The sequence below is a fragment of the Astatotilapia calliptera genome, chromosome 15, assembly GCF_900246225.1.
Source record: "Astatotilapia calliptera chromosome 15, fAstCal1.2, whole genome shotgun sequence".
NCBI classification, from domain to species: Eukaryota; Metazoa; Chordata; class Actinopteri; order Cichliformes; family Cichlidae; genus Astatotilapia; species Astatotilapia calliptera.
The window spans coordinates 27,757,146-27,781,380 of NC_039316.1; the positions used below are offsets into that span (position 1 = coordinate 27,757,146).

The following is a 24,235-nucleotide window of genomic DNA, read 5'->3' on the forward strand; positions in this document are numbered from 1 at the left end:
ATATGATTTAATGTATTTTTATATTATTTTACTTTCAATCTAAAAATAGGGTTACAAAAGTGATCTACTACACCCCATGCCCCCCTTTAGACTCAGACAACCAGGTCTGAGTCTAAAGGGGGTGACAGCTTTTAATTGCAGTGATACCTGCAAGCACAATAACCAGATTGTGCTTGCAGGTATCACTGCAATTAAAAGCTGTCACCTTCAGCAAGCTGCCTAATTTTAGCACTGTGTCAGACTTAGGCTACGTTCACACTGCAGGTCTTAATGCTCAATTCCGATTTTTTGATCAAATCCGATTTTTTGTCTGCTCGTTCACACTACAAATAAAATGCGACAGCAAACGCGCTCTAGTGTGAACCCTCAAAGTGGCCCGCATGCGCAAAAGAAGATGTCACACACAACGCGCTCTGTTTGGACCCAGAGCAAACAATATTGTTTGACTGATGGCCCTTAATATAAAGAATTCGGACTTTACGTTTCCCAATTTTTGCTTTAAGTTATTTTTTTATTTACATAATAATGTAAATAACCTAATAATTATCCTTATTGCTGTTTTAGAGAGCGGTACTTCAAAGGATAGTTGCAGATTTCTGTCAGAATCTGCAGATTATACAGTACAAATAAAATGTTCACGTTTATCCAACGTTGTCTTCCCAACAGTTTCACTGACATCTACACTGGATGGCCAGGAAGCGTTCGCGATGTGTTATCGGGCGCTTTTCCGGTGCTGATAATTGGCGTCTGTCTTGTGTCAGTGACGTAAAAGACGGATTTAATGCGACTTGACCGTTCAAACAGCAGTCGCTTTCTAAAACATCGGATATGTATCGGATTCAGTACCACATACGAAAGTGACCCAGATCGGATTTGAAAAGATCGGATTTGTGCCGTTCACACTGTCATACCATGATCGGATATGGGTCGCATAGGGTCAAAAAATCGGATTTGATGCGCTTTCGCCTGCAGTGTGAACACAGCCTTAGGCTACGTTCACACTGCAGGCGAAAGCGCATCAAATCCGATTTTTTTTTTTACCCTATATGCGACCCATATCCGATCATGGTATGGCAGTGTGAACGGCACAAATCCGATATTTTCAAATCCGATCTGAGTCACTTTGGCTACGTTCACACTGCACGTGTTAATGCTCAATTCCGATTTTTTGATCAAATCCGATTTTTTTGTCTGCTTGTTCACACTACAAATAAAATGCGACAGCAAACGCTCTCTAGTGTGAACGCTCTAAGCGGCCCGCATGCGCAAAAGAAGATGTCACACACAACACTCTCTGTTTAGACCCAGAGTAAACAATATTGTTTGACTGATGGCCCTTAATATAAAGACTTCGGACTTTACGTTTCCCAATTTTTGCTTTAAGTTACTTTGTTATTTACATAATAATGTAGATAACCTAATAATTATCCTTATTGCTGTTTTAGAGGAGCAGTGCTTCAAAGGATAGTTGCAGATTTCTGTCAGAATCTGCAGATTATACAGTACAAATAAAATGTTCATGTTTCTCCAACGTTGTCTTCCCAACAGTTTCACTGACATCTACACTGGATGGCCAGGAAGCGTTCGCGATGTCTTCTCTGGAGCTGATAATTGGCGTCTGTCTTGTGTCAGTGACGTAAAAGACGGATTTAATGCAACATGACCGTTCAAACAGCAGTTGATTTCTAAAACATCGGATATGTATCGGATTCAGTACCACATGCGAAAGTGACCCAGATCGGATTTGAAAATATCGTATTTGTGCCGTTCACACTGTCATACTATGATCGGATATGGGTCGCATAGGGTCAAAAAATCGGATTTGATGCGCTTTTGCCTGCAGTGTGAACGTAGCCTTTCATATGTGGTACTGAATCCGATACATATCCGATGTTTTAGAAAGCGACTGCTGTTTGAATGGCCATGTCGCATTAAATCCGTCTTTTACGTCACTGACACAAGACAGACGCCAATTATCAGTGCCAGAGAAGCGCCCGAGAAGACATCGCGAACGCTTCCTGGCCATCTAGTGTAGATGTTAGTGAAACTATTGGGAAGACAACGTGAACATTTTATTTGTACTGTATAATCTGCAGATTCTGACAAATATCTGCAACTATTCTTTGAAGCACCGCTCCTCTCTAAAACAGCAATAAGGATAATTATCAGGTTATCTACATTATTATGTAAATAACAATGTTAAGATATTCATTGTGTGTACTCATGTTGTACAGTGTTTAACTGCATTTTGGTTACTGTGGTTTAACAGAGACAGTATTTTAGTTGTCACCACAAGGAGGCACTGTTTCATTGTAAGCGCACGGATGCTGCGTCATCACGCCCCTAAGAAAAAAAAAGTATACCACAACGAAAATGGTACCCATGAGGAAAGTTTTGCCGCGTGTTGATGTGGAATAAAGTTCCCAAAATATTAAGGACATTTTTGCCTCCGTCGTCATTTTCCTTCGAGTTGATCGCTGTCGATGCTGCAATACTCAACAAACAAAATAACTTAAAGCAAAAATTGGGACACGTAAAGTCCGAAGTCTTTATATTAAGGGCCATCAGTCAAACAATATTGTTTGCTCTGGATCTAAACAGAGCGCGTTGTGTGTGACGTCTTCTTTTGCGCATGCGGGCCGCTTTGAGCGTTCACACTAGAGCACGTTTGCTGTCGCATTTTATTTGTAGTGTGAACAAGCAGACAAAAAAATTGGATTTGATCAAAAATCGGAATTGAGCATTAAGACCTGCTGTGTGAACGTAGCCTAAGTTAACACCTCATCTGCTTATTATTTATGTGGCCTTGCTTCTGCAGCTTTACTTTTGCTGTATAAAACAAACGATGGATGCAGCAGCTAAAAAGTTCACTTTTCATCATGAATTTGTTGATCATGTGGTTTGATGCCAGAAAAAAACATTTTTCACTCCACCTGAGCTCACCTTTTCAGCAACAGCTCCGCCTCTTCACTCTTTTGCAGGGCATGCAGGCACCGCCTCCACGCTAAACCATGACAGCATCATACTCACTGCTGATGTTGTGTTATCAGCGTTTTTGTTAAAAATGGAGGCTGCATTGTCTTAATATTGTAGTACATTGTATTAACATGTGTGCTTCTAAACACATTTCTATTGCAGGTCTACTTTTAGTCACACATATGGGTGAAGTGCTTGCATTTAAATGGTAAAGTCAGAGAGCCACAGAGCATGCGTTAAACAAAGCATCAACGCAAAGAATTTGCACTGATGATTTTTTTTTAAATTAAAAGCTCGTCCCAGCTCACTGATGCCTAGTGGTTGACAGGCTCAAGCTCAAGCACACTTATGCTTACACTTATGTAAGAAGACAACGGTCCAAAACACACTAGCAAATCCACCTGTGAATGGCGCAAAACCACCAAAATGAAGGTTCTGGTGTGACCAAGTGCTCCAAAAGGCATCAAAGCCACAAACACAGAAGCAAGAGCTTTGCTAGAGTGGCCATTAGAGGAACTGGAGATTTTGGGACTCCCCATTTGGCTTCATTTTTCAGGTTATTTTTTTTAATGCTTGATTGGAACCTTTCAAAGAAAGATGCCACAAAGACCCAAGGTTTCACAGCAGTACATTGCATTATAATGAGATCGATTTTAATGTTGTGGCTGATTGGCCGATGGCTCAGTCCACTGTATCACTGGCTGATGTGCAGACTTCTCTCGGTGCGCTCCCGCCTGTCTTAACCAGTCGTGGCAGATGACTGTCCCTCCCTGAGCCTGGGTCCTGTTAAAAATGAGTTTTTCCTTCCCACTGCCACCATGTCCTTGCTCATGGAGGGTAAAATGATTGCTGGGGTTTTCTCTGTATTATTGTAGGGTCTCTAGGCACTTGCTTCAAGGCACTTCATATTTTAAGCCTTGAAGCAAGTGCCTTGTTGTGATTTGATGCTATATACATTGAATTGGACTGAATTTGTCAGTGTGAGTACTCAGCAGAGAGTACAACTGGTACAGACACAAACCATGATAACATGCAAGTCATCACCCAGTCACAGCCATTCTGTGCCAGACTGAGTTTAACACTTGCGTATAAAGGAGCTGTGAACACTCACATTCTTCAGCATGTGAACACACACCTGTGACAAATTAAACCATGATATCATTTTTCAAAAAGATTAAAATCAACACTGAAACTTACAAAAATGAAAACTAACTCTCAGCATTGGACCTTATCAAACATTACAATGTGATTTTGCTAAAAACAACTCAGAGAGCACACACCTGTTGTTTGCTTGCTCTCTGGACTTTTGGCTATTTGTCTGTGGCTTTAATAAATGAAGAAAAAAATAACGGATAACCCAAACAGCTGGATTCAACAATGGTTAACAGTCAGTCTGTTTTCTCAATATTATTATTAATATTTTTGCAGAGCAGCAGACAGCAAAATACCTGGTTGAGGGTTTTTTTCCCCATTAGGATTTAAAGCTTGCATTCTATAAAGGAGCCAGACGGTGGGGTTAGTCTCACAGTTTATCAGTTCTGCAGGCTGTGGCCTCATTAGTTTCTTTACCATAGAAATGACTTGTGATTTCAAATTAATTGATCATTTTAGACATTTATATTTTCACTATTACATGTGTTTGCATGTATTTATGTACATGTGTGCATGAGTCAGTACTTGCTTTAATAATGTGCACATTTTCTTTTTCTCTAAAGACCGTCCACGACATGAAGATGTTTTGCTCCTGTCCTTTTGTTTGCTGGTATGTATATCTGGTTGCAGCACTTAGCTGGTTACAGACTTGGTCGAAGGACAAAAATACTCTCACAAACACACAGCCAAACAAGAGCTAACAATTCACAGCGGTCACAAGTATTTAGCAAACAAAAAACGATGTGTATGTGTTTGTATGTGTGTTTGTGAGTGTGCGGAGAGGAATCTGCAAGCACACGCGCGCACGTGCACGCACACCGGGTGCTGCTCTTTTAAATCCACCTGTTCACAGCTCTTCCCTGCGCGCTCCGCTCGCTTCTGCTGATAGGTCTGTCAGGGTGAGAGCAGCGTTTATTGCCGCCTGTGTGCTGTGCACTGTGGCAGGGCTCTTCTCTAACAGCAGCTCAGCGCAGAGGCCGCAGCAGCAGGGCTCCTCCTGCCGCCGCTGAATGGATTACCTACTTATTCACCTTCCCCGAGTGGCTCTGCGTGGACACCTCCTCGTCTCGGCGCCTTTCTGTGATTTCTATGCTCACCGGGACTGCGACTACTGATCATGCACTGATTTGCGAGCAGCTCTGACTTCGGAGTCGCCTCGCTGCTGCTGGTGCTGCTGGGTGGACGCACAGCTGATCAGCCGGAGAGGGGCTTTCTGCAACAAATTGTTGCAAACATTGTGAGGGGCGAAGTCATGGTGCCAGCACCGCCTCGGCTTTCTATGGCACTGTGAGAACTTTCTTTTCATACACCCCTTCCCCCTCTTTCTTCTTCCCCCTTGCCTCTCTTTTGTTTTAGATGTTTGGCTGCAGGATCGTGCTTCCTCGGGAAATTATCCACGTTTCCCTTTTCAATTATGTTCACGTTTGCTGCCTTCTGCTACATGCTGTCTCTGGTCCTCTGTGTGTCCCTGATTTTCTTCGCAATATGGCATGTAAGTACCTTACACTGGGTATCACTGGATGTATTATTATTTTTTTTTTTTTGGGGGGGCTCTTCTTACTCGTTGTTGATGGCAAGGTGTGTGAGTGTATACTGAACTCGCAGGTGTACGTAACAGTGCTAGTTGGCTTTAGCTTTAGTTTACAATGTGAATTTAAAAATTTCCAGACTTTACACATCCCCAGCGACCCAGTTTCACACACACAGAAAGTGCCTGCATCCCTGTGCAGCATCCTCCAGATCAATTAAGCACACTTCCCTTCCAGATCAATTAGGGAATCTTGTAGAACGTTATCTCTCTCTCTTCTCATCTTCCTGCTCTCTTCATATCCTTTTAATCAAGCATCGGATCAGCTACACACCAGTGCCAATATGGCTGACTGCATTGTGATATTTGAATAATCTTATTAGTTGCTCCCTGAGCAACATGTAGGGCCTTGTATAAAGACAGATTTGGGTCAGGTCTTCCAGCCTTTTGCCCCGGGTCTGTCTTTTACATAGACCTGATGCACTTGGGGTGACTGATCCTCTGGCAATTCCAGCTAATAGTTGGTGTGTCTGTCTGTCAGACAATGACCCATGTGTCAGCAGAAATAAAGAGTCCTAGACAGTAAGGGTACAGACACACGTAGTAGCACAATTAAAACTAAGTGATCATGCTGAAAACACCTTTATGATTCCTCACAAATGAAGTGTACTCCCCCGTTTGAAGTAGATGTCATGGTGGCAGAAACAGGAGCCAAGTGAAACAAAGCAAATGTATGTGATGTAGGATGTCATGATATACATGCAAAAGAAAAAAAAAAGGGTTCTATCGCTTTTATAGAATGCTTTCATCAGAGATATTGTTTAAAGCAAAAACAGAATTGTGTGACATTTTAGGTATTTAAACAAAGTTTTTAAAGGATCATAATGGACAGAAATGTACTCTCGTATCCTTCCTACATAGTGCATTTCATACTGGGCGAGGTACCCAGGCTTTGCCTGAATATCCACCAGGTTACCAGCGAACCACTTAGATGTTGGCTTATGGTTGGACTGCAATTTGGCAGTTTTTACAGCACTTCAATTGTTCCACATTTTGTCATGTTACAAACGTATTTCAAAACTGGTTAAATATTTACATACATGTTATATTTAGGGGGCTTTAACAAGAATTTCAAGGAAACGTTATTACTTTTTCATAATGGGGTATTATGACATTATATCATTCAGCTGAAATTATAATTTAACTATGCCTTAGGAACACATGATCTCACTAAAGACAGAAAAGACTAACACCGATGTAGCAACCAGACCCCATAGTGTGTCAGTTAGTGAAATTCAGTTTCTTCCGGTGAAGTAAATAAGTTCATTTTCTTTCAGCTTTGAAGTAAACAACTAAAGCATCTACCAATGTCAGTTTTTTCTACCAATAGGTTATTGCTGAGTGACATTCAGTGCCCTCCATAATGCTTGGGTCAAAGACACAAGTTTTGTAGTTTTGCCTCTGTCCACAGCAACAGTGGACTGTAAATCAACTATCAATATGTGTTTGAAATGCAGGCTGTCAGTTTTGATTAAGCGGGTTTTACAACGTAATGCATGAACAGTTTCAGAGATGCAGCCATTTTTTTAATGAGCAGAACCCAAATTTCACAGGCTCAAAACTGATGAGAGGCTAATATAAACATAAAGATTAAATGTAAAGACTTTGATACTCAGATGAAAAAAAACTTGCTGTCAAAGTCTCCCTGAAGTCTAGAAACCACGGACGTCACCAAAATGTGATGTTTCTTCGTCTTTACATTGGAGGGTTACCTACACACCTGTCAGCTCCAGGGTGATGTGCAGCACACAAACTGCTTTATATGTGACTTCAAAGAACTAAGATATTTCTAGTTTTTCTTGTGTATAGATCGGGAGTGTCAAACATATGGCCCCAGCGGCAAGAATTGGCCCAATAAAGACACCAGTCCGGTTCACTTGATGGCTTTGGAAAATGTGAACTGTATTTTCACGAATTTTGTAACTTTTCTGAATGATTGAAAACCATAGTAATTAACTAATTGATAAAAAATAAATGACAGAAAAGTTCCTTCTTTTTTACCATCCAATACAGAAATTTCTGAAAAAGGTGAAAGATATAGATGTCTGATATACTAGACCATAGATGTCTTCATTTACTTCAGCATTTCTTTGTCTTGTAGAAAAACTGACATGTGATATTTGATATTGCATTTCATTTTACATTGAGACATTTCAGGGATGTGAGGGTTCTCAGTCATCCAGGTCATGGTAATCTAAGGAGCTTGGAAAGAAAAGCAACTGGACTTCTTTAAGTTTCTTGAAGATGTTTCTCCTCTCATCCGAGAAGCTTCTTCAGTTCTAAGACCAAATGGTGGAGAGTCCCGGGTATTTAAACCTAGTGGGAGTTGTCCCTTGGGAGGCCTCCAAAAGTTGATCCTGTTCATCCGGACGTAGCGTTTTGTGGGAGAAATGTTTCGTCACTCATCCAAGTGACTTCTTCAGTCTCAGGTGACTACAGGTTTCCCCAATCTTATAAACAGTACATTTTTGAGAATTTGCATAATTAAAATTAAAGAACTGACCTCCCAGTCCATTGTTCCTCCACTGGGCTGGTTTCAGTCATTATGCAAATGTACTGTTTATAAGATTGGGGAAAACTGCAGTCAGCTGAGACTGAAGAAGTCACTTGGGTGAGTGACGAAACGTTTCTCGCACAAAACGCTACGTCCAGATGAACGGAATCAACTTTTGGAGATTTACTTACCTGGATGATTGAGCATGCATCAAGACGTCCCTTGGGAGGGTTGTTGACTTCGGTAGTGGGCCTCAAACTATCATGTGACTTATTGAGATCACCTGATGCAAGATGTGAGTGGGCGTTAAGGCGTCTGGGAAGGGATCTCAAAACTGGATTATAGATGGTAGACAGTTGGAGTCGAAAGCCACCGCCTTTGTTCAAAGATGGTCGTTCACAGTGGACATAGATGGCTTCTTTCACTCCTCTTTCAAACCATCTCTGCCCAAAATGTGAACATTGGCATCCTCAAAAGAGTGACCTTTGTCCTTTAGATGCAGATGGTCAGCTGAGTCTTGTCCTGTCCAGGGGGCTCTTCTATGTTGTGCCATGCATTTATGAAGTTGCTGTTTGGTCTGTCCAATGTAGAGGTCTGAGAATTCCTACCTGCACTGTACAGCATACACTATGTTGTTAAGTTTGCGTTTGGTAGTTTTGTCTTTGGGATGAACCAGTTTTTGTCTGAGTGTGTGGCTGGGTCTGAAGTACACTGGGATCTTGTGCTTGGAGAGGACTCCTGATTTCTCTGACAAAGCTGCTACATAAGGGATGACAATATTGTTCTGTTTGTCTGTAGTTGGTGTCTGACCTTCTTTTCTGTGCATCTTTGCTGATTTCATGAAGGCCCAATTACGATGATCACATGTTCTTTTCTTAGAGCTTTCTTTACATGTGTGTTCCCTCTTTTTCCCTTCTGGCTTAGAGGGAACATTTTCTGCCCATTGTTGTAGGGTCCTGATTACTTCAAGTTTGTGTTCCAGAGGGTGGTGGGAGTCAAAGAGGAGATACTGGCCCGAGTGCGTGCAGGCTTCCTGTAAACTCCAGTGTTGAAGTTTCCATTCTCCTCAACAGTCCAAATATTCGCTGGTGAACTTTATGTTTCTATCCACTGAGTGTATGTGAGCAGTGAAGGCTTCTACTTCTTGGGTTTTGATATTGACCCAAGTGTCATCTTTAAAAGAGCCAAGAGCTTTACTTTCCACTTTCTTCATGTTCCTACAAGGCTGGCTACTATACGTGACCCTGGGGAGCCCATGGCACATCCATGTTTTTGCCTGCAGAAACCCTTATTATAAAGCTCTCTAAAGCTATATGCATATGCAACTGCAGAGCTGTCACTTTCTGCCACGCCACAAAAACACATCATTAGTACTTAGAAACATTAAAAAGGTCTACAGAGGGACACGATCCACAACACATCCTTCAGTGTGTTGCCTGCGATGTAAATTCTGCACCAGTGAAAAGAAAGATCACAATTCAACATTTGCGTTCAGCAATAATAATCCAGTCGAAGCCTGCCTTATTGTGCATTCTGCTTAAGGAGGCAGAAACAGTGTGGAGATGCCTCCTCCAATAATTCCCCATTCACATTGCCATACAGACTTGCAGGATAATAAGCTGGGGCTCCATACTGTGAGGAAACATAATTAGGAAAAGGCTGTGCAGTGTGGGGAGTTGCTGAGCCAAAGCTGCATGTTAACACCAGCCACCTGCCAAAATGCTAGGGAAATTTGGCTCAAACTCTTCCTTCACTTCTATCAATCATTTTGGCAGGTGGCCATCTCTCAGTCTGTCTTTGTTTTTCAAGTTCTCATCTGGTTTCAAAGACAAAAGAGAAAAAAAATACTGAACCCTGGTGCCACAGTTGCTGCTTGGCCAAAAGGTTAGTTTTTAAAGCCCCGAGCAGCAGTGCATTGTTAAAAAGAGCAAGCATGCTGAGTCAAACTACCCAGGGTCAAATCAGGCTATAAATAAAACAAGCTAGTGTAAATGAACAGATAAAGACAGAGGCTGTGAAGCAGCCCATACATAAAGTACAATGAAAAGGGAAATAAAATAAGAAGTGAAACACTACAGACTCTGTCAACAGATAACACAAGTGATACACAGCAAATCCTGCATGTCCAAATTAAATCTGATATCTCGAAAACTTTGGACGCTAGACTGCTAACAAACTGACAAACAAACCCCTCCCATGGGGGGGGGGGGGGGGGGTGTAACTGTAATGCAAATCGTGTCGGGTTCGTAGCCGAGAACTAGCTTTACTGTGTTGTCTGGGTCAACTTTGCTAGTGAGAGACAAAGAGGCTCCAATGGAACTTATTGTTTTGGAGGAAAACACGAAAAAAGTGTACAGTCGACTCTTAATAGCCTACAACTGGGCTCCTCAGGCACTCTTTTAGGCTGCAGTGGTTATTATTATATCCTACAACTGGGCTCCTGCAATGTCCCATTGCAGTTATCTACTTTCTTTGATGCTATTTTGCACCTATTCTCCAGCCAGTAGTACTTTTGTGTCTTTGGCAGTTGTTTTCTCATCTTTAACGGAGTATTTACCCTTTTTTTTTTTCACCTCCTCTATGTTACATGTCTTTCTCATTGTTGGACTGAGATGAAGAAATGTTAAATGTTACCATACATGTCCTATGGCCTCCTTAAAGAAGTGCTAAAGTTAAGCTGTTAACCAAGAGGTGATGAGTTTTATCCCACATGTGGGAGCTTTGATTTGCTTTTGTTCAGTTTAGTTTCATTTTGCTTGATGTTGTAAGTGTAAAAGCATGTTACCTGATCAGTCACAGTTTTTCAATGTATTTCAAGCTGGATCCTCAGTTTGGATGTTTCTTTTCTTAAACTTTGAGCTACCTTGCATGTGTTGACGCTCACACAGGTTTAATTATGTAATTTTAGTTAAATGTAATTATTAATTAAATACAATCATTCCCACAATTTTTTACTCCTGTTTGAAGGCTATGGCACATTTAATAAGAGTCAGAAACACACACTCAAAAAAATGCATTTGTCTATTTGGAATAACATATTTTTCTACTGATAATAAGTAGATTCCATTATTCTTGTTGCTGTGGGGCATAATGACATTTAGAACTGCTCACATCAAACCGCAATCAAACTGTTTCTCACATAAAATGTAACTCCACAGTTACCTATGGGAGCACTCACTGAAGTGATTATGAAGCCATTTTAATTAAAATACAAGGTGAACTGCAAGCTCCACTCTGCTTGAGCGACTCTCCTCCCATGTAACAGCAGCCCCTAATGAGTCATTAAAGCCTGAAACAGGCCAGGCGCTCCCTTGGTGCACCTTTGATAGATGGGAAAGCCCTGTGGTGCAGATATGATGGAGAGGTTACCCGGCAGTATTGCAAAGGTTGGAATGTCAAACTAACATCATTTTCCCCTCTCACTTAGGGTTTCTACTAAATTACAGCAGTTTAGTTTGTGTGTGTAGCTGTCGAAGCACCAGGGACCCACCAGAGGCTCATAGTTTACTGTTTGCAGTAATTTCATTCATTTTGTCAACACTTTTTTGACAGAAGTACCCTTTATAACAATTTAACTGTAGTTGTATGGTAGCATAATTAGTGGAAAAATTAAAATGTTAGTAGGCATGATCATCAGTAATAAAAACATACTTCAGGATGTCAAGTAGAAGGGGAGAGTAGATACACATAATCAGTTTTCCATGACCTGGCATGGCCTGTAAATTTGTTGACTAGCTTTCCCTTAATGTAAGAGGCACAACAAAAATATATGTTGCAACTCTGTAAAACATCTATAAAATAATTGGGGGTTTTTTATTATACACTTCGTTGATAAAAAATAGAGGCCCTATTAGATTTAAAATTAAGTATAAGCACAAAAATGGCCTCCATGTTTTAAGCTGTTTTCAGTCTAGTGCCAGCTAAAGCTAACCCCGTTCTGGTTAAGTAAGTATGTAACATTGATTTATAAAGCACAGTTAAACACAGCTTTCATTGTCCAAGTGCTGTAGAATGTTTACATATTTACACACAGTTATGTAAATACATTTAAAAAGTAATAAGTATAAGTAGAGAATACAGAATTAAGACATAATGACAAAACCAGAGGACAGCAGAGGATAAACAGAGCTACAGATATAACGATAAAGAGAGATTGGTGGGCTGGAAAGGCCAGAGAGTAAAGGCAAGCATTGAGCCTAGACTAAAAGCAGAGGTCTCTGGTGGTCCAATAGCAGCACATGCTTATGTCAAGTCGTAGCTAATTCTGCACCCACGGAGCAGCGACTGCAAAGGCTCTGACACAATTTTGTTTGAAAATGTAAGAGATTTTTGCAAGTGGATCTGAGAGACCTGAGCACTACAGTACGACGAAGTTTAGAGCAGCCAGCCTTTCTTTGTGTTATCTGGCTCAACAAAACCTGAAACCCAGATGGAGAGAACCGATATCACTATGGTGGTTATCAACTTTCTCTGATAAGCCAGGCTTTCTGCTCCAGACTCTGTGTACGCACATAAACATAGAGGGGTTTCACAAGTCATATAATTCTTCTTCTTGAATAAAGCTTACTCTAGTCAGAGGCGTTCAATTCAATTCAATTCAATTCATTTATATAGCGCCGAATCACAACAAAAGTCGCCTCAAGGCGCTTCATAGATACAGAGAAAAAACCAACAATCATATGACCCCCTATGAGCAAGCACTTTGGCAACAGTGGGAAGGAAAAAATCCCTTTTAACAGGAAGAAACCTCCGGCAGAACCAGGCTCAGGGAGGGGCAGCCATCTGCTGCGACCGGTTGGGGTGAGAGAAGGAAGACAGGATAAAAGACATGCTGTGGAAGAGAGAGGTTAATAACAGATAAGATTCAATGCAGAGAGGTCTATTAATACATAGTGAATGAGAAAGGTGACTGGAAAGGAAAAACTCAATGCATCATGGGAATCCCCCGGCAGCCTACGTCTATTGCAGCATAACTAAGGGAGGATTCAGGGTCACCTGGTCCAGCCCTAACTATATGCTTTAGCAAAAAGGAAAGTTTTAAGCCTAATATTGAAAGTAGAGATAGTGTCTGTCTCCCGAATCCAAACTGGAAGCTAGTTCTACAGAAGAGGGGCCTGAAAACTGAAGGCTCTCCCTCCCATTCTACTTTTAAATACTCTAGGAACAACAAGTAGGCCTGCAGAGCGAGAGCAAAGTGCTCTAATAGGGTGATACAGTACTACAAGGTCATTAAGATAAGAGGGGACTGATTATTTAAGACAGTGTATGTGAGGAGCAGGATTTTGAATTCAATTCTGGATTTAACAGGAAGCCAGTGAAGGGAAGCCAAAACAGGAGAAATATGCTCTCTCTTTCTAGTCCCTGTCAGTACTCTTGCTGCAGCATTTTGGATTAGCTGAAGGCTTTTCAGTGAGTTTTTTGGACATCCTGATAATAATGAATTACAGTAGTCCAGCCTGGAAGTAATAAATGCATGAACTAGTTTTTCAGCGTCACTCTGAGACAGGATATTTCTAATTTTAGAGATGTTGCGCAAATGGAAGAACGCAGTCTTACATATTTGTTTAATATGTGCGTTGAAGGACATATCCTGGTCAAAAATGACTCCAAGGTTCCTCACAGTGTTACTGGAGGCCAAGGTAATGCCATCCAGAGTAAGAATCTGGTTAGATACCATATTTCTAAGCTTTTCAGGGCCGAGTACAATAACCTCAGTTTTATCTGAATTAAGAAGCAGAAAGTTAGCGGCCATCCAGCTCTTTGTCTTTAAGACATTCCTGCAGTTTAACTAATTTGTGTGTGTTATCTGGCTTCATGGATAGATAGAGCTGGGTGTCATCTGCATAGCAGTGAAAATGTATGCTATGTCTTCTAATGATGTTGCCTTGGGGAAGCATGTATAATGTAAACAGAATTGGTCCTAGCACTGAACCCTGTGGAACTCCATAATTAACCTCAGTGTGTGAAGAGGACTCTCCATTTACATGCACAAATTGGAGTCTATTAGATAGATATGATACAAACCACTGCAGTGCAGTACCTGTAATACCTACAGCATGTTCTAATCTCTCTAATAGGATATTATGGTCAACAGTATTGAATGCTGCACTAAGGTGTAGCAGGACATGCACAGAGATGAGTCCACTGTCAGAGGCCATAAGAAGATCATTTGTAACCTTCACTAAAGCTGTTTCTGTGCTGTGATGAGCTCTGAAACCTGACTGAAACTCTTCAAATAAGCCATTCATCTGCAGATGATCAGTTAGCTGTTTGACAACTACTCTTTCAAGGATTCTTGATATGAAAGGAAGGTTGGAGATTGGCCTATAATTAGCTAAGACTGCTGGGTCTAGAGATGGCTTTTTGAGTAAAGGTTTAACTACAGCCAGCTTGAAGGCCTGTGGTACATACAGTGGGGCAAAAAAGTATTTAGTCAGCCACCGATTGTGCAAGTTTCCCCACCTAAAATGATGACAGAGGTCAGTAATTTGCACTTCAACTGTGAGAGACAGAATGTGAAAAAAAAAATCCATGAATCCACATGGTAGGATTTGTAAAGAATTTATTCGTAAATCAGGGTGGAAAATAAGTATTTGGTCAATAACAAAAATACAACTCAATACTTTGTAACATAACCTTTGTTGGCAATAACAGAGGTCAAACGTTTACTATAGGTCTTTACCAGGTTTGCACACACAGTAGCTGGTATTTTGGCCCATTCCTCCATGCAGATCTTCTCGAGAGCAATGATGTTTTGGGGCTGTCGCCGAGCAACACGGACTTTCAACTCCCGCCACAGATTTTCTATGGGGTTGAGGTCTGGAGACTGGCTAGGCCTCTCCAGGACTTTCAAATGCTTCTTACGGAGCCACTCCTTTGTTGCCCGGGCGGTGTGTTTTGGATCATTGTCATGTTGGAAGACCCAGCCTCGTTTCATCTTCAAAGTTCTCACTGATGGAAGGAGGTTTTGGCTCAAAATCTCACGATACATGGCCCCATTCATTCTGTCCTTAACACGGATCAGTCGTCCTGTCCCCTTGGCAGAAAAACAGCCCCATAGCATGATGTTTCCACCCCCATGCTTCACAGTAGGTATGGTGTTCTTGGGATGCAACTCAGTATTCTTCTTCCTCCAAACACGACGAGTTGAGTTTATACCAAAAAGTTCTACTTTGGTTTCATCTGACCACATGACATTCTCCCAATCCTCTGCTGTATCATCCATGTGCTCTCTGGCAAACTTCAGACGGGCCTGGACATGCACTGGCTTCAGCAGCGGAACACGTCTGGCACTGCGGGATTTGATTCCCTGCCGTTGTAGTGTGTTACTGATGGTGACCTTTGTTACTTTGGTCCCAGCTCTCTGCAGGTCATTCACCAGGTCCCCCCGTGTGGTTCTGGGATCTTTGCTCACCGTTCTCATGATCATTTTGACCCCACGGGATGAGATCTTGCGTGGAGCCCCAGATCGAGGGAGATTATTAGTGGTCTTGTATGTCTTCCATTTTCTGATGATTGCTCCCACAGTTGATTTTTTTCACACCAAGCTGCTTGCCTATTGTAGATTCACTCTTCCCAGTCTGGTGCAGGTCTACAATACTTTTCCTGGTGTCCTTCGAAAGCTCTTTGGTCTTGGCCATGGCGGAGTTTGGAGTCTGACTGTTTGCGGCTGTGGACAGGTGTCTTTTATACAGATGAGTTCAAACAGGTGCCATTCATACAGGTAACGAGTGGGGGACAGAAAAGCTTCTTACAGAAGACGTTACAGGTCTGTGAGAGCCAGAGATTTTCCTTGTTTGAGGTGACCAAATACTTATTTTCCACCCTAATTTACGAATAAATTCTTTACAAATCCTACCATGTGAATTCATCGATTTTTTTTTTTTTTTTTTTTTTTTTTTTTTTTTCACATTCTGTCTCTCACAGTTGAAGTGTACCTCTGGTGCAAATTACTGACCTCTGTCATCATTTTAAGTGGGGGAACTTGCACAATCGGTGGCTGACTAAATACTTTTTTGCCCCACTGTAACCGATTATTAGAGATAGGTTGATCATATTTAAGATCGAAGAATTAATTAATGGCAGGACTTCTTTGAGCAGTTTTGTAGGAATGGGTTCTAAAAGACACGATGGTTTGGAGGAAGTAATTATTGAAGTTCACTCAGAAAGATCAATTGGAGAAAAAGAGTCTAACTTAACATCAATGGTACTAAGAGTAGCTGTAGATAATATTACATCTGTGGGATGATTATTGGTAATTTTTCTCTAATGATAAAAATTTTATTTGTGAAGAAGTTCATGAAGTCATTACTAGTTAACATTAAAGGGATGGTTGGCTCAAAACAGCTCTGACTTTTTGTCAGCCTGGCTACAGTGCTGAAGAGAAACCTGGGGTTGTTCTTATTTTCTTCAATCAGTGATGAATAGTAAGATGTTCTGGCTTTGCAGAGGGCTTTCTTATAAAGCAGCAAACTATTTCTCCAGGCTAAATGATGATCCTCTAAATTTGTGACACGCCATTTCCTCTCCACATTACGAGTCATCTGCTTTAGGGTACGTGTTTGAGAATTATACCACGGAGTCAGGTACTTCTGATTAGAGACCTTAGTTTTCACCGGAGCTTCAGTATCCAGAGTCGTACGTAGTGAGGAGGTGAAATTATTAACAAGATAATCGACCTCTGTTGGGGTAGCGTTCAGGTAGCTGCTCTGCTCTGTGTTGGTACAGGGCGTTGTCAGAGAATGATTATGATGATTCTAAATTGATAAAGAACACAAAAAAAGACAGTTGCAAAAAGAAAGATTCATGCTGCACAATATTCCTGGTAATTTAGGGTAATCCAACAAACAGTTTGTTTCATTTAGCATTTTTACTAAGGTAGAGCTTAATAATTTGCACATACAAAACATATTCCCCCAGCAGAGAATTAAAACATGCTGTAAAAAAAAAATCAAAAAAAATCAATGAAAACAACGGGTTTCCAGATTATTTTAAATCGAGACTTGGAACATAACCTGCTCCAGCTAGGTACAGTGTTTTTGTATATAGTAAATAGTATATACTATGATTGCTCCATTCCTTGCTTTATTTCTTTTTTTTCTTTTCTAAGTTGCTTTGTCTTTATCTTGTAAAAAGAGTAACTTGACCTGGAAAGCTCTGTACAAGAATTCCAATGTGCATAGACTGTTGGTCCTGTGCGTAAATGGCAAATAAAAAAATCTTGAATCTTACTGTATGTGTTTGGCTAATTTAAAAGCAAGCTCGACATAGCTCGCCAAGCCATTAATCTTACTTCATAGTACACACCCCTGGGAGCTGAATGTAAACATAGAACACAGCTAATATAAGAACTTTAAAAACAAGCAGTAAAATCTTTACTGGTCTTAACCATCCAAATGTTTTTTTTCTGAACATAGGCTACTACCTTTTTTTTCCTGTTATAAATTTGAGTAAATGTCCCTATTGCCAGTCTTGGCACACAGTGCCGGCAATAAGTCGGACTCGTGATGGGCTCCGCCAGGGCTGCCCTTTGTCTCCGGTTCTGTTCATAATTTTTATGGACAGGATTTCTAGGCGCAGCCAAGTGGCGGAGGGCTTTCGCTTTGGTGGCCTCAGAATCTCATCTCTGATTTTTGCAGATGATTTGGTTCTGTTGGCTTCATCGGGTGAGGGCCTCCAGCTCGCACTGGAGCGGTTCGCAGCCGAGTGTGAAGCAGTGGGAATGAGGATCAGCACCTCCAAATCTGAGGCCATGGTTCTCAGCCGGAAAAGGGTGGAGTGCCCACTCCGGGTCGGGGATGAGTTCCTGCCCCAAGTGGAGGAGTTCAAGTATCTCAGGGTCTTGTTCGCGAGTGATGGGAGAAGGGAGCCGGAGATCGACAGACGGATTGGGGCTGCAGCTGCAGTAATGCGGACGCTGCACCGGTCCGTCGTGGTGAAGAGGGAGCTGAGTGTAAAAGCGAAGCTCTCAATTTACCGGTCGATCTACGTCCCTACCCTCACCTATGGCCACGAGCTGTGGGTAGTGACCGAAAGAACGAGATCGCGGATACAAGCGGCAGAAATGAGCTTCCTCCGAAGGGTGGCTGGCCTCTCCCTTAGAGATAGGGTGAGAAGTTCGGCCATCCGGGAGGGGCTCAGAGTAGAGCAGCTGCTGCTCCACATCGAAAGGAGCCAGCTGAGGTGGTTCGGGCATCTGACAAGGATGCCCCCTGGGCGCCTCCTGGGTGAGGTGTTCCAGGCATGTCCCACCGGGAGGAGGCCCCGGGGCAGACCCAGGACACGCTGGAGAGATTATATCTCTTGGCTGGCCTGGGAACCCCTTGGTATTCCCCCGGATAAGCTGGAGGAGGTGGCTGGGGAGAGGGAGGTCTGGGCCTCTTTGCTTAGGCTGCTGCCCCCGCGACCCGGCCCCGGACAAAGCGGATGAAAATGGATGGATGGATGGAATTTGAGTAAATTATAAATCTTGTCCCACTGAAAGAAATGAGAGTGATCTGTAATTTTCAGCATAGGTTCACTTCCACTGTGAGACACAGAATGTAAAGTGTAAAATGTAAAGAAGTCCAGGATATCGCATTGTAATTTATTTGTATATTGGTGCAGAAAATAAGTATTTGGTCAATAACAAAAGTTCACCTCAATGCTTTGTAATGTAACCTTGGTTGGCAATGACAGAGGTCAGATGTTTCCTGTAGGTCTTTGCCAGGTTTGAACACATTGTAGCTGGTATTTTGGCCCATTCTTCCATGCAGATCTGCTCAAGAGCTGATGTTTTGGGGCTGTCGGACTTTCAACTCCCTCCACAGATTCTCTGTTGGATTGAGGTCTGGCTAGGCCACTCTAGAACCTTGAAATGCTCTTTACGTAGCCACTCTTTCGTTGGCCAGGTGGTGTGTTTGGGATCATTGTCATGCTGGAAGATCCAGCAACATTTCATCTTCAATGCTCTCACTGATGGAAGGAGGTTTTTGCCCAAAATCTCACGATACATGGCCCCACTCATCCTTTCCTTAATATGGATCAGTTGTCCTGTCCCCTTTGCAGAAAAGCAGCCCCAAAACATGTTTCCACTTCCATGCTTCACAGTGAGTATGATGTTCTTGGGCTGCAACTCAGCATTCTTCCCCCTCCAAACATGGTGAGTGACGTTTATACCAAAGACTTTGACTATTTTGGTCTCATCTGACAATCCTCCTCTGAATCATCCAGTTGGTCTCTGGCAAACTTTAGATGGGCCAGGACATGTACTGGCTTAAGCAGGGGGACGTTTCGAGTGCTGCAGGATTTAAATCCATGACCATGTAGTGTGTTACTAATAGTAAAATTGTTACTGTGGTCTCAGCTCTCTTTAGGTCACTGGCCAGTTCCGCCCGTGTAGTTCTGGGCTGTTTCCTCACCGTTCTCAAGATCATTTGTACCCCACGAGGTGACATCTTGCATGGAGCCCCAGGTCAAGGGAGATTTTCTGTGGTTTTGTATTTATTCCATTTTCTCATAATTGCTTGCCTATAGGAGATTGTACACAAGACTGAGATGATCCAATCTTGCCCATGGTGTCCTTAGACTGCTCTCTGGTCTTGGCCATGGCGGAGTTTGGAGTCTGACTGTCTGAAGGTGTGGACAGGTGTATTTTATACAGATGATGAGTTCATACAGATGTCATTAATACAGGTAACGAGTGGAAGATAGAGCTTCCTAAAGAAGTAGTAACAGTTCTGTGAGGGCCAGAATTCTTGCTTGTAGGCGCTAAATACTTATTTTCTGCACCATTCTACAAATAAATTCTTTAAAATCTTGGATTTCTTTTTTTACATTCTGTCTCTCACAGTTGAAGTGAACCTAGACTAAAAATTACAGACCTCTCATCTTTTTCAGTGGGACAACTTGCACAATCAGTGGCTACCAAATACTTTTTTGCCCCACTGGGTGATTCCAAAGCAAACCATGATGAAGCTGACTGTCATAGACTTAACGCTGCACAGTTGAATATTTAAGGGTGTCCTCCTGTAGGTCAACGCACCCCTGGCAGTGATGGAGGAATGTGTTTATTTCTATAACCCATTATACTTTTCACACTTAGCCTTCTGATAGCTATCCATTTTTTTTTTTAAACTGCCTCACACAAAGAGAATACTTGTTGAAGAAAAAGGTGACACTACACATCAGAGTTTCATGCACACTTCAGGATGGATTTGGAGGGGAGCAGATCAGCTAACAGTGCGCTTTTACCGCTGCACTGGATTACACTGAGATTTTGACAAGTACAGGGCATTCACAGGTTTAACAGGTGTTGCGTGAATAATTGTTCACACTGAAGAGCCACAATACACCCTCATCTGTGACTGTCCCTATGGTGTTCAACTGATGGAGCAAAACAATTAGCTTTTGGGGGAAGCTGCAGGAAGGAGAGAGTAGCTAATGGTGTTGGACAGAGTAGAAATGAAATGCACCGAGAAGAGAGGGTTTGTTTTACTTTCTCTGGATTAAATTGTGGGAAATTAGATTTTCAAGTGACAGGTTTATCTGTAGACACAGATGTTTTAATGTAGAGGGAAAAAAAGTGGAAATGATATCTGGCCAACTTTGGTTCTCCATGAAGCCCAAGCTTGTTCTACTGATCTGTAATACCCCTTGTCACGTGGCCGGGTGGCCGGTACTGAACAGGACTCAGGTGCAGAAACCCAGAGCGGAGACAGCAGATGATGCAACAATTTATTAGGTTTAAGTGCAAGAGAAAAACGTGGCAAAGACAAAAAACAGCGAGACGTGGAGTCTTGGTGCGGCGTGGCCTGGGGAACGTGGCTATGGCGAGGGAATGAGGCCTGAGATGCGGAACGGAGCTGAGTGGGGAACAGTCACACTGAAGGAAGAGGATATAGGAGTTAGGTAGGTAGTGAAGGCAGCTCTGCAGTGGCCAGTTGTAAGAGCAGCAATTCTTACTTGCAGTTAGGGACCTGGAGTGTTGAGAGGGGGGTGATGAAGATCCAGGGGAGGCTGAGTGGCGTGGAAAAGCTGGCCTGAGATCCGGGGCTTCAGATGGAGTGTGATGGCAGGAGGGCAGGCAGGTGAGGCACAGAGAGATTTCCAGAATGATTACTAGGTATCCTGAGTCCAGAGGTGGAGTGTGAGCCAAGGTGGATACAGCAACTGTAGCACAAGAGAGTCGTGTTAACAGGATGAATCACAGCAAGAACTTAACGTATACGGCCTGTTACCAACATGTGTTGATGACGAACTGGCAGTGAATGAACATCAACGTGTGGTTTAAATCCCTCTGGCTTGATTATTTTATTTATTTATTTTTTTTAATTTTTTTCTTTTATGTAAAGCACTTTGGTATGCCTAGGCTTTTAATGTGCTCTATAAATAAAGGTTGTTGTTGTTGTTGATTGCCTGCAATAGGCTCCAGGTGTGCAGGAGCTGGAGTTGGCCCTGCCCAGGGGCGGATCCCAGGTCAGTTCAGGAGCCTTATGGAAATTCCAGCCACCCACCGCAGACCATGACACCCCTGACATGTACGTCACACGTTTGCTGGAGGATGCATTGGTAAAATCTTTTGAGGAAAGGGCCATAACACCACCGGAAGATTAATGGAAGGGGGATGAGGCAAAGTCTAATGAAGGATATAGGATATATAATGAAATACACAATGAAGGACTGACAAAGAAGATGAGGCCAGTCAAACACAAAAGCCCAATTCAGCTGCTGGTCAGGTGACTGGGGCAAAATTAATCTAAGACATGAAAAGAAAGGAAAATGGCAGATGCAAAGCAGTGAGCAGGTAGCAATGCAGATCAAAAGGAAACAAGGTTAATAAAATGAAAGTTCTTTGTTGAAAAGATTGAGTGTCCTATAGTGAGGGGGTGGGGGAGAGGGCTATCAAGCTCTACTAGAAGACAAGTGTGACAGCACTGGAGACAAAATGCAGAAATAGATCATTATTTCCCTCTTGAGACAAAATAGACAAATTCAGCCACAGTAAGTAAAGCGTTTTGTTATACGGCTGACACTTGACATTCACATTAACTTCCAATAGATAAGTTGTCTTAATCAGAAGCACGCTCTTTTGGCTGTTCCGCTCTTGTCAAGCGGTTCCCACAGCACATACTTGGATAGTTTTTTTGTTTGTCATCATATTTGACTCTGTAATGGCTTACGAAGGTGTGAAATGGTGAATTGTAGTATTAACAAAGACGTAAACTTGCAAACTCCGAACAATGAACAATTTGTCACATTTGCATTAGATCATGCAAATTTGACTTACCTGCTTGAGGGCCGGTGTCCCTGCAGGTTTTAAACGTGTTCTTGAACCAACACAGCTGATTTAAATGGCTAAATTAGCTCCTCAACATGTCCTGAAGTTCTCCAGAGGCCTGGTAACAAACTAATCATGTGATTCAGGTGTGTTGACCCAAGGTGAGATCTAAAACCTGCAGGACACCGTAATCTGTGCATGTTAGCTACTCAAATAACATGGAGGAAGCTGAATGAAAAAGCTACTGGAATTAGTCATTTGCTAGATGTCAAGCAGCTTTTTTTCTGTGTGATTAGGAACGCAGTGTAGGCATGGTGTTTCTTTAAAACATTTTGACTTGGAAGGCTTCTAACTTTGAGGAAAAATATCTTGAACAAATTGTTAATTAGAGTGATTTTTTATTTTTTGATTCATTGAGCACCAAAGAGCCTGGCAAGCTTGAATTGCTGAACCAGCAAGTGTTCATAAAGTACTCACGATTTAAACAGTAGTTCCACAATGGATTTTTGAATGGACAGCTCTATGGACAGCAGTCTTACCTAGGATGCCAATAATTAATTTTAAGACAGGGGAAACAAAAAGGCTCCATGCCAGAGAGTGAAGTAGACTGAGGGTATGGCTGAGTAGTCCAAAAAATAAAAAAAATTATGCCCTACTTTCCTCCACTTCACTTTATAACATTTACATTGTTCGAACTATGAAGGAAGATTTAGCAAAAGGGCAGAGAATCCAGCCACATTTACTCCTTAACAATGTCATGGCAGAGGCCACTACAGTATTTAGAAGATGTACTGCAAGATGTGCGTTTTATTGTGCACAAAGGTTTGGGAAGAGAATATTCGACTACAAATTGCCCTACAATTAGTCAAAAAAAAAATGGCATGTCGTATTTTGCACCTAATATGATTGTATTGCATTGAGTGGAAGAGATGTTAGCAGAACAAGTTTTGCATAGATGGATGGCTTAAAGCTGTGACTGCAGTGCCAAACCTGACAAAAAAAGTCAACAGTAATTTCGGATAATCCTAAAAGCTGGCAATAACTTACCACAGTGGACATTACTAATACAAATTAAAATGCAGAGAACCTGGAACACAACAATTAAAAAGTTAGTTAATATCACCTGTTACGTTCCCCTGAGGGGTCTAGGCGGTGAGGGGGAAGTAACAAAAAGTGTCCAGGTCAGAAAAAGGAGTCAAGCATAAAGGTTAAATTACAGAGTTTCTATTAATACTAACTAAAAGAGACGGACAAGCCACTATTACCGTTTAAAGAAACAAACAAAACTCAAGCATTAGTCAATAAAGTACAAAGTAAGCCAAAAAGAGTGCAGCTCTCTAGCTGAAAACCACAGTAATGGCACTCTTGTACAGAGCTCACCTGTCCCTGGGCTTAAATACTTTTAATTACTGACGAGAGTCAGCTGCACAAAAGACAAAAGGTGGCAGCTAAGGCAGGAGAGATGGTCGAACACGCCCACACAGACAACTTCAGGAGGCGGCCCTGCTAGGGCCGTAACACACCCATAATTATGACTTATAGAGCTTGCATAAATATATTGTAAAAAGACTGGTTCTTGAATTAGCACTTTTCTACTCTGAGCACTTTATACAACTTGTTACACTCCAGTGGATGTATCAGGGAGCAACATGGGGTTAGTATCTTGTCCAAGGATATTTGGCATGCAGACTGGAGCAGACGGGGATTGAACCACCAACCTTCCGATTAGGCGGTGCCCTCCTCTCTTACGCTACAACCACCCTTCAAA

At 42.0% G+C, this 24,235-nt stretch overlaps 1 protein-coding gene and 1 long non-coding RNA gene across 5 annotated transcripts in view; one reads left to right on the forward strand and one right to left on the reverse strand.

Moving 5' to 3' along the window:
• Window positions 1–4,661: 4,661 nt before the first annotated feature.
• cnih3 (cornichon family AMPA receptor auxiliary protein 3) overlaps window positions 4,662–24,235 on the forward strand; it is a 134,137-nt gene continuing 114,563 nt past the window's right edge. For 2 of the 4 annotated variants that reach the window (XM_026194021.1, XM_026194024.1), the window contains exon 1: window positions 4,858–5,620. In XM_026194021.1, the coding sequence (XP_026049806.1) occupies window positions 5,543–5,620 (78 nt within the window). In that variant the 5' untranslated portion in view covers window positions 4,858–5,542. Of the gene's footprint in view, window positions 5,621–24,235 lie in introns of all 4 variants that reach the window. The other 2 variants (XM_026194025.1, XM_026194022.1) reach the window with 2 other exon arrangements.
• LOC113037209 (uncharacterized) lies at window positions 20,911–21,491 on the reverse strand. The gene is made up of 2 exons (XR_003274602.1): window positions 21,153–21,491; window positions 20,911–21,072 (listed from the first exon to the last, which is right to left on the reverse strand). It is a non-coding gene; the product is annotated as an uncharacterized LOC113037209 (long non-coding RNA).